Below are 11,595 nucleotides of genomic sequence, written 5' to 3'. Positions count from 1 at the left end.
TAGAGGACGGATGAGAGTATAGAGGGAGGGGAACACGGCAAGGATGGATTATATAAGCTGTTAATTTTCTGAAACTGTATGTACTTTGAGAATGTCCTGGTAAGGACGAAACGTCAGTGAATAAAACTCCAACTGTTCTTTGTGTTTAACTCACCACCCTTCCACTCATATATATATATATGTATATATATATTTATATATATTTATATATATTTATATATATGCATGTGTTTTTGTATGTGTACATTTCTGTATGTATGTACGTACGTATTCATGTATGAATGCTAAATATATGTATATAAGTGAAAGTACGGAAAATTGGAGAGCGAGAAATATTAGTTGATTTGAAATAAAACATCAGTATGGAATATAAAAAGTATAAATTAAACTATTTGAGACTAAGGAAGGATGCAATTCTGGACATAGATGAAAGCATTAACAGGGAATATTACTCAGTATCACAATTACTATAGCTGTTTATTTGTACTCACTTAACTCCACTGGGTCGACATCCACTATCCCGTCCGTAACTGAAACGTTGTATTGACGACATTTGGCGAAAGTTCCATTGACGTCCGAGGACCTTGAGGACAAATTTTGTTGTGTATAGCCATGAAATGAAATAGTGTCTTGTTTATATACGATTAAGGGTATAAATTACTTTAAAAAATTTTTTTTACGCAAATACAAAAGCATGCACACATATACACACACATGCACACATACACACACGCACAAATGCTCACATACACACATATATACACACACGTATACACACACACTTGGATACAGCTCTTTAACTAAATATTTTTTTTAACAAAGTAACAACATAGTTCTTATTGGAGACTTTAATTGTAGTGAGGTTAACTGGGAGGAATAGGGAGCAAGCAGCAAAGCAGATTCTTGGGGAAATACCTTGTTAAGGATAGCAGTGGAAAACACAATGACACAATGGGTAAAGGAAGTGACCCAGGTAAAAGGAGATGACATTCCCACAAGATAAGATCTGTTATTAACCAAAGAGCCTGACATCTTCAGACCATTGAACTACTTTTGCCCCATAGGAAAAATTCACCATGTAACAATTATATTTCAGCTGGAGGATGAGAAAATAGAGCCAATGATTAAATCACACAGGAAAGGGAGACTTAATTTTTGGAAAGCAGATTACTTATGGCTTAAAAAATTCTTCGAATAGTCTAAGAGAAATTCATGAACACCATGGGAATAAGGATGAAATGTGAAATCTTTCTTGACGTTTACAACTGAGGAGTGAACAAACATGTGCCAAAGACTGGTGGTGGGAGGAAGCGAAGAAGCAGAAATAGGACTGGTTTGACAAAATATGTGAGATTGTGAGATTGCAAAAAAGACCAGGGACGTGGCTTGGGGAACATGAAGGAAGAGAAGAGTCAATGAAACAAAAGTAGTTTACAAACAAGCTAGGAATGACAATACAATAATTCGCAAGGAGAAAGAAAACAAATTTGAAAGAGGTGTAGTAGATAATGCAAAGATGAATTAAAACCGTTTTACAGGTTTATAAATGGTAAATTGTCTCGAATTCCTGTATCGAGTGCTTTTATATTCAAACTTGGACTCCTGTCTTTGATGTAAAAGGTCTCGATTATTTTTAATTACCTTGGGTCTATGCGAAGAGCTGGAAAAGAACACGAAAATTCTAGAAACATGCATGAACTCAAAGAAATTAGAAATAATTGAGGCCCTTTACATCAAAGACAGGAATCCAAGTTTGGACATACAGGCACTTGATTTATTAATACTACCCAGCATGAGAACACAGGGTAGGCCTGAAGCCTAAGAAGATGTAAAATCCAATTTTGATTTATGAGCTTCTTCCAATTTTCTAGTGATCTTCCCCCGTCAATATTTATCCTATGGTCAAATACCATTCATTGTTGACACCTGTACTAATCCCCAAAGAAGATTTAGTTGAGCCGAAATCCGGATTGGAGATTATGACCGCCTGCGTAAAGTTCTACAGACATTAGACCCTGCACAATGACGATTAGTTAGATCTAATGAAAATATCTGCAAGAAAAGTATCAATACAGAAAATAACATCACCTTCAACAAAATAGGACTATTAGAAGACTTATTGCCTGGGTACACTTTGTATACATATATTTTTATATATATATATATATATATATACATATATATATAATATATATATATACATAAATGTGTTATATGCAGAAAAGTCAATGGAATCGCCTGTTCTTGAAAATGCAAGGTTGACCACGAAGAAAAATTATTAAAGCAGAGCGCTTTCGTGTATTCACATCTTCAGTGCAAGTAATACATGTACTTATTTGCACTGAAGAATTGAATACACGAAAGTGCTCTGCTTTAATAGTTTTTCTTTATGGTCAACCTTGCATATATATATATAATATATATATATATATATATATATATATATATATATATATATATATATATTTATATATATATATTGATATCCTAGCTTGTAAATCACTGCCGCACTTGTCATGAGGATGCCGGGTTCGAGTCCTGGGCAGAACCACATTTCAATTTCTGCATGCTGGCCTTTGATGGCTTAGAATTGAAATGCATTGTGGTTGTTAATATATATATATATATATATATATATATATATATATATATATATATATATATATATATATATATATATATGTATGTATGTATGTATGTATACAGTATATAATCCTGGAAAATACACACGGTGGGAGAGTGAGATTTTTCCATTGGTCCAGGCTAAGATCAGTCGACTCACGTCCAGGTACATGACACCAGTAGGGAGGCACCACCATTTGGAAGACCTTTAAATTGGTCTGTAAGAAGATAAAATGCTTTAGGGCTCAATATGGAGCTTAAATGATATATACTATCTTAGGAGTATTAATGATATCCCTTGGACCCGAGCTACTCATCATTTTTTCATGATTGAGAGTTAATTTTTACTCAGAAAGAAATACTCATCACTCATAACTTCATTCCAGTTTCCCTGAAATATTATCCTTTCTTAAACCTCCTCCTTATTAAATCTATGTCTTCGCCTCTTCTCGGTGTCCACGAGCATAGGAACCCTAGTAATTTCCCGCAAATTACTATGGGTATTGGTTAGAAACAATGATTTGTTATACTTGGTTACGTAAATAAGTTCAAAGGTGTTTTAGTAGATATGGCTTGAATATATAATCATGCTTTTCATATGTTTAATAAGGGGAAAAAGTGAAAAGTGGACTCACCTGTAAAGCTGTAAAGAAAGCTACTGGTAGCAGTGCTATGCCGACTTTCCATTTCTGATATCTTCCGTATCCTCCGATTTCGTTCAATATATCGTCAAAGTTCATATTGTATTCTTAGATATACTCGATGGTAACCTGTAGTTAATGAAAGCTATATATTGATAAACAATAATATCTACTATTAGGGATGAATAGGTTTTGCGGCATTGTGGAAGTTGAATGATTTGATATATATATATATATATATATATATATATATATATATATATATATATATATATATTCGTTTTTTTTTTTTTTTTTTTTTGTCATTATGACATTTGGAAATAAACTCTCCTACTGGGATTCGAACCCTCGCCTGCACGGCTTGCTTTTGATAAGACGAAGACCGTACCATCATGCCACCATGACCCTACAAGACGGAACAATGGATTTAGTACAAAGGAGTTACAAGTCAACTACAAACTAAAGTAATAAATGGGGGAGGCTAGAAAAAATAGGGAGAGATTTTTTCCGTGGGTGGACTCAGTGGGAATTTGTCCCTTGTTATCCTGTTGTAGCTTGCAGTGTGGGCCTAATGTCCATGGGCTGATTTGGTGATATTCTGTCCGTTCTTCTTTTGGAGTTGGATGTGGTGGTGACGAAATGTCCATGTAGAGTAGCCAGAGCCAGTGAAGTAATTCCATTTTGTATATTCCGGGTGGGGGGGGGGGTTGTCCTTTAGTTTGTGATTAACTTGTAACTGCTTTGTACCAAATATATTTTGTACTTGAAAATGCTTTAAGATGAGCGAAACTTCGTACGGTAGCATTTTATTCTGCCTCCCCGATGAGCCGCAATCTCTGAGAAGAAAACTTGTCTATCAAAAAAAAGAAAGAAAAAAAAAAAAAAAAAATCTAGCCCAAGCTGCGGCCAAATTTAACTTAATATATATATATATATATATATATATATATATATATATATATATATATATATATATATATATATATATATATATATATATATATATATATATATATATATATATATATATATATATATATAGCTCCTGGCACCACTGTCTTGCGGCCACATACACCACATTGCTAGCATTGCTTTGCGTCGCCTCGTGTCTAGTCACCACAAACACTTGACTGAACTACATCTTCATGACAACAGGTTTTGTTCTATGTCCATTTCACTTATTCACTATTATGTTTTGCTCATTTCACTTATCCGGTATGGCATGCGAATAAAGTCTCTATGGTCTCTATAGTCACTTTATTAATACTAATCACTTTGTACTCTATGTATCGACGAGGACTCAGAGAGGTACTTTCGCAACGGGCAATGATATCAGGGAGATTAAAATCAGGAATAGTAATCGGGAAGAGAAGGACATGAAGGAAGAGGAAATGGTAGGGGGACGAAGGGGAGGAGGCTTAGAAGAGGGAAGAATAGGGGAGGAGGAGGAGGAGGGGGATAAAAGAGGGCGGGAAGGAGGAGGTTGCATGGGGGATCCGGTCGAATCTCATTCGACCATAAACCGCTTACTCATCTGGCGAGGTCGCTCGTGGAGGAGGGAAGGGAAGTAGGTTTATGAACCTGAAACATTGCCACCTTTGTTAAAGTTATAAACAAACTCGTGCTCGCGTTACTAACCAGAATCTTCGATTCAGACTTTTTCGATTTTGTTTTCTTCTTGCAGCGCAGATATTTATTGCATCTGCGAACGATTCACTCACACATCACTAAGTTGCCTACTCACTTCCTGTGGCACCCCACCTCACCGCGTAAAAATAAAAAAAATAAAAATGGGAACAATACGCACATACGTACGCACACCAACCTTATAAATATTTCACACTACACATCAGTTGATACCAACACTACTTGGTCATAGGCCCCTCTTCAACGTGGACCTGCGGTAGTTAACTAGATTAATAAAGTCTCACTGCAAAACTACAATTACGAATACTAGACGAAGGGAAAACACATCTTGCTTGAGGCCACCATTCTATGGAATCTTCGCGCCTTGTGACATGCGACGCGAGTGGGGCATAACCTCGCTGGCTGGCGTACGATATCGTATACAAGCCACTTAAACGAATCTACAGTACACATACAGTGTACGTACATGCATGAATAACATTACATCACCTTCATAACATTGTGTATATATATATATATATATATATATATATATATATATACATATATATATACATACATATATATATATACATATATATATATATATATATATATATATATATATATATATATATATATATATATATATATATATATACATACATGCACATATTTCACAAGTCACACGTGAATCACAAATATGCAGTCCACTAGGAAAAGGAAAAACACACAGAGTCCGAGCGCTTTCGTGATATATTCATATTATCAAGGAGTACAGAAAAATGAGAGAGAAAAAAAAAAAAGGAGACACAGAGTATAAATAGGACAAGAGAGACATTTACCCTCCTCTCCGAAGCCTGAAAGCTCAGGTTGGGTCACTCGGCGAGGTCATGGAAAAAGATCATTATTACATTAACTTTTAAAATATGTACTATTTATAGTACTGACAATATATGTGTGTTTGTGTGTGTGTGTGTGTGTTTGTGTATATATATATATATATTATATATATATGTATATATATATATATACATACATATTTATATGTATATATATATATATATATATATATATATATATATATATATAATTAGAGTTGACTTAGAGTTGACAAATTTGAGTAAATTTGGCATAAAGAAACGGAGACATAGGAGCTATAGAAGGGCTTTCTTCTAGTATTCTATGGCAATTACCATAGATTATAATCTATTTCAATGAATGTGCTATTGTCGGCTACTGTAATACTGCATATATGTGTGACTATGTGCAATAATTTTAGAAGTAAACATTTCTTTCCCTAGGCATGCAATCACTGCTGAAAAAAGAAAAATATTCATTCTTACCAGACACTTTGAAAAATAATGTGATAATGAAATGTGTGCGGGTACTTGTTTTACCTAAAACTTTATACAGCATTGTTATACTTATCTCTTCTTAGTTCTGCATATCTCTCACTAGCATAAACAAAGTCTTTTATTCTCAACAATGTCAAAATAGAGTGAGCAGTGTCGTAAGATATTATTGTGACGATGTTTCTCCGTCGTAGGCGTTTCAGAGGTCAAGATAGAACCTAAACAGTAACCACGGAAGCATCCAGCGCGGGCGTGGATGCACTTGTTCCACATACCTTGGTTTCCTTGTATATTACCGAAGAAAACGCTGAAGAGGATAGTTTGCCTGACTCTTACAACACTCACGGTATAACTGGAAGACGCCTTTGACTTCACGGAGACTACGCTTACGATGAGAAACCACAGGACCGTGAGGTAAACAGCGGCGAGGATTGAGACGAAGAGATATTAGTTAAAAGAAAAACAGGGATAAGCAGTTCCAAGGGAAATGACTACCATATGTCTTGTGTCACCGTCTTAGGAGCTCAACGAGGACTTCCTGCCGAGTCAGTTAACTTACTACACCACCTTCCACACTCCTCCTTACCCTCCTCTTACTCTTGGCAATTTATGCAATTATACAGACTGCCGTTTCAGACGGTCCAGACCAGCGTTCCTCAACCTAGGTTCCCCGGAACCCAAAGGTTCCGCGAGAACAAGTGAGATAAGTTAATGCACTTTTGATTCTTTTTTAATTTCATATACGTAATATAATAAAACACGCACGACATATTCTTGGTTATTGTAATAATGTAATATAATCATCCTATCTAACCTATTATTACGATGAAAAAATGAGAAAGGTATTGTATTTTTTTTTTTTCCCGCGCAAGGGTTCCTTGTGACATGCAATTTATTTTAAAGGTTACGCAAGGGTAAACAGGTTGAGAAACGCTGGTTCAGACTAATATAACGATGCCTATATCCCTTATGTTTTTGTGACGAGTCAAAGAAATATGCATTTAATGTATAATAATACTGCATGGATATTCATCCTTTAATTTATCCACTCATGCATTATTCTAATATTTAATCATCCATTCGTCTACCGCTCTACTCACTCGTCCATCCATCCATCCATCCATTCATAACCTCATTCATTTATCCACCCATGCATTCATCCATCTATCTATCCATTCATCCGTCCCTCAATCTATCCGTCCATCAGTCCAACCCATCCATAATTCCATCTACCCATGTATCCATCTATTCATCTTTACATCCATCCATCTCTCCATCCATTCACGTATCATCCATCCATTTATCAATTCATCCATCCATCCTTCCATCTGGCCATCTGACATTTTTGAACACAACAGCAAGATCTCGATGGTCATATTTCTGAGAACCGGGAAGGCTTTCCGCTTGGTCCTTTGTCGTTTGCAACATGTTTAAAGGACTATTGTATCGGGAAAAATCTCGAGTTCGGATTCATGGCACAGTTTCCAACAACAAGGCTCTGATGTGTACTGCGTTTCTGGTATTGTTAAGTAGGATGTGTTCAACGTCGCAAACCCCCCCCCCCAATGAGGAGGCTAGGATGGTGCCTCTTACAGAGGGTTTTGTAGCATGTAGTTTAATGAACCATGCCCTGGTTCAATCCGCTGGTGGCAGGGTTCGATCCACCAACTCCACCTCCGTCGCAAGTAGCGACGTCCCATCTCGCTCGGCCAGCGAGGCTCCTGGAGTACAGTAAAAGTGTGCATACTGTATATGTATACACACACACACACACACACACACACACACACACACACACACACACACACACACACACACACACACACACACACACACACACACACATATATATATATATATGTATATATATATATATATATATATGTATATTTATATATCTACATATATATATTTATATATATGTATATATATATATATATATATATATGACACACAGGAAACCCACAGTCGGGAAAAATAAACTTCGAATAACGAAGAATTCTATATTTCGGCTATCAATTGTAGCCCTCTTCAGGGAAGTACATAAGACAGAGGACAGAGGGGATTTATAAGCTACAGAAAAGAGAAGGAATGTGGACAGATGGCATCACTCAGACGCGGGGCAAACTGGGGTGGCGGAGGAGGGAGGGGGTGAGGTGAGGGGGGGTTGTAAGCTCTGTACCAGTCTGCTGACCGCTGCGCGTGAAATGATGTCAGGAGTCCACTGCCCTTTAGAAATATTAATATTAGGGCATTCCTCAATTAATGCTGATTCAACTATTTTTCTCCTGATACCGCAGTGGGACTTGAACACCAATCTGGCCTTACCCCAGTCGAAAGAATGATTCTTATTTTTGACATGAAGAAATACAGCCGAATTTTCTTGCCCTTACCTAATTGACCTTTTATGTTCTGCCAATCTAGTGTTCAAGTCTCTCCCTGTTTGACCCAAGTAAACCAAATCACAATTTTGGTAGAGCAAACAATAAACACCAGATGACTCAACTTCCTTCGGTTTTTGTTGAACGTTCACAATTTGCTTACGCACGATGTTAGGATAGTGATAGGCAATAGTGAGACGCTCATGAGGAAACAACTTGGTAGAAGAACTAAAAATTCCATTCAATTATACCATCAGTTCTTCTACCTGAGGTTCGAGCCCTTGGCTTCGCTTCGTATCAGTTTCCGTATATGTCTCCGACGAGCGCATTGTCAGTCTCGTTCGCGATGACATGGAATTAAAAGTAAAAAGTTAATGTGGTTGAAAAAAGATATATGTATGTATATACACACGCACATATATATATATATATATATATATATATATATATATATATATATATATATATATATATATATATATATATATATATATATATAGACACCTTCCGGTGTGCAATCTTGGTTTTACTACACGAGTTGGGATAGGTCATACAAAATAGTAGTCGACTCATCTCATCTCGTTTTGACAATTTGGCATGAAACCCTGGAATGACAGGCACAATCCTTTTGCTTTAAATCTAATTCGATCATTATACGCATTGGTTAATAAATTAATCTAACGACGAGATCTTTACGTGGTTGCGTCAGAAGCGACAGTGTGACCAACTGGCGAGTTCTTAATAGATGATTCCCCACTGACTTATATGTGTTGATGTTCTCAATTCACTTCTAAGTTCTCTGAAAGATGTCGGAAATTTCTGTTCCAAATTAGCAAAGGGAACTGGACGATTCTTATGATTCTCCCAAGAAAGTTCCAGACCAAACGATTCTGGCGGAGCAGGCAAGAGATTACAACGGTGTGAGTGACCTATCAGTAAACTCAACTCACCATCCTACTCATGTATAGTAAGATTTTTTTTAATATAAATTTATTACGCCACGGATCCATCTCAGGAGATTGCCTTGCACGCCAAATTCTACGAGCTGGTCGAGAATAATCTCTTTCTCTCCCCCCCCCCCAAAAAAAAAAAAATGAAAGGAATCAATTAGATTTAGATAGAAATATTCTAATAGTGACTGGAAACCAAAAGAGAAACACTGGCTTTAAGGCACGTCTTTAATCAAGAAGGAATAAACAGTTTAGCCTACTATGTACTCAATAAATGGTGGTAACATTTCGTACTTTGTGCTTGTACACATGTTGTAAACGTTACCGACATACCATTGAAAGGCATAGTTCAAGAATAATCTAATTGAACCTGACAAAGTGTCATATCATTGGCAGGTACAATCACATATGATACACATACAAAGCCATGAAGTCATATATTCAACACGTAAATATGATTATAATGAAAGAAAATATTTCCTAATGTTTTCCTACGTAGTAGGTAGTTTTCAGTATCAACTGGGGGCAGAAATCTGGGGCGCGTCGCTTCATTACACACCGTCGCCAATCTCCAGCTCACACACAGTTGTCCCTCCTATTCCAAACAATTCCCGGCAGAAATGGTCGAATTCTACCAGCCACGAGTTCTCTAGAGGTCCAATTCGTCTCCTCCACTGAGGGTTGTTCCTTGTTGGGAAAACCCTGTGAGTGAGGTCAATATCAGGGAATCGTGTCATATACCCATATAGCTGGAATAGACGATCAGGAATTATGTTAGTAACAGGTCTTTCTTTTATCTCTCGAAGCATTTGCTAGTTTGATAGTGAGTCATTCCATTAATTCAAAAAGACACTTGGTGTCAAAGACGTCAAGACGTCTTTTTAAGTCATCATTCAATGTCCACATCTCACATCCATAAAGCAATAAAGGAAACACAAACAACTTGAAGATCTTAGTTCTTGGCCTATTGTGGGTAAAACTAGTCGGTAATGAAACCAGATTCTATTTCATATCTTTCTTGCCCACGTATTCCAATATTAATAAGGTCTCAAGCTATGTATATATATATATATATATATATATATATATATATATATATATATATATATATATATATATATATATATATATATATATATATTTAACTCATTCAGTTGATTAACCATTAATTGTTTACTTATTATGATCCATAGATTCTCGTTTTGCAATGCAATGTCTCTTCATTCTTTTTCGATGTAAACTATTGTATAGCGATAACTAGACCATTTCCACTTAAAACTTCATCTCTGCACGGCAAAGGATAATACAACTTCACTTCATAATTTCATCTAATCTCGTTGTGTCTTCCTCTCTCTCGTTCTTTTCACTTCCCTCCCCACTGGTAGGAACTTCTGTGTATCGGTTGTAGTTCCAGTGATGAATCCAGCGTGTAAGAGGTCGACCTTTGCCAAGGTTGTTTGCTTCCTCGAAGGTCTGTGGGAGGGGAAGGCCCACGGTCTCGGGCAAAGGAAGGCAGACCAAGAAACCCACCAGGGAGAGAATCATCATGACCCAGTACTGGAAGGTCACTCCATGTGCAGCCTGGAAAGATGGGTATGTATTTTTGTTGCTGTACTAGAATTCAATCTAATATATATAACTAAATACTTTATTTGTTGATTACTCTATAACATACTCTAGATATCAAGGGGGTAGAGGGTAATCAGCTCTTTTGGTTATATACATTTATATATATATATATATATATATGTATATATATAAATAAGTATATGTATATATATATATATATATGCTGTCTTGTACTACTTCTCTGAGTATATATTTCTAGTTTCACTCCCCCATGTAGTAGGAGGAAAAAGAATGCTGCCACCGAGTCTTCCTACTCGGGTCGTAAAGGCGACTAAACGGGACGGAGTGTGGGACTAGGCATCCTGCTCTCTGTAACCCTATGGGTACATTCTTATGAGGAGTGAAAGCATAAGAGGGTCTGGGATGAGTTTTCTAACCAGAATCCCAAAGT

At 36.4% G+C, this 11,595-nt stretch overlaps 2 protein-coding genes across 3 annotated transcripts in view; both read right to left on the bottom strand.

The window, feature by feature from the left end:
• Positions 1-477: 477 nt before the first annotated feature.
• LOC143030065 (beta-alanine transporter-like) lies at positions 478-5,271 on the bottom strand. Its single transcript, XM_076193269.1, has 4 exons — positions 5,089-5,271; positions 3,258-3,392; positions 2,731-2,840; positions 478-583 (listed from the first exon to the last, which is right to left on the bottom strand). The coding sequence occupies exons 2-4, from the start codon at positions 3,360-3,362 to the stop codon at positions 478-480; spliced, it is 321 nt and encodes a 106-aa protein (XP_076049384.1). The 5' UTR covers positions 3,363-3,392; positions 5,089-5,271.
• A 4,518-nt stretch (positions 5,272-9,789) lies between these two features.
• Positions 9,790-11,595, bottom strand: part of LOC143029857 (organic cation transporter 1-like) — a 16,485-nt gene continuing 14,679 nt past the window's right edge. For both annotated transcript variants that reach the window (XM_076192969.1, XM_076192970.1), the window contains exon 13: positions 9,790-11,156. In XM_076192969.1, the coding sequence (XP_076049084.1) occupies positions 10,887-11,156 (270 nt within the window). In that variant the 3' untranslated portion in view covers positions 9,790-10,886. The remainder of the gene's footprint in view (positions 11,157-11,595) is intronic.

The sequence above is a fragment of the Oratosquilla oratoria genome, chromosome 11, assembly GCF_046742065.1.
Source record: "Oratosquilla oratoria isolate Oo_2021 chromosome 11, ASM4674206v1, whole genome shotgun sequence".
Classification (NCBI taxonomy): Eukaryota; Metazoa; Arthropoda; class Malacostraca; order Stomatopoda; family Squillidae; genus Oratosquilla; species Oratosquilla oratoria.
This window is presented reverse-complemented; position numbering and strand designations above follow the sequence as displayed.

Coding starts and splice junctions, on each gene's coding strand:
- LOC143030065 (XM_076193269.1), bottom strand. CDS start 3,362: ATGAACTTTGACGATATATTGAACGAAATCGGAGGATACGGAAGATAT. Junction 2,841..3,257: donor CTTTCTTTACAGCTTTACAG/GTGAGTCCACTT, acceptor ATCTTCTTACAG/ACCAATTTAAAGGTCTTCCA. Junction 584..2,730: donor AAAAATCTCACTCTCCCACC/GTGTGTATTTTC, acceptor TTTGTCCTCAAG/GTCCTCGGACGTCAATGGAA.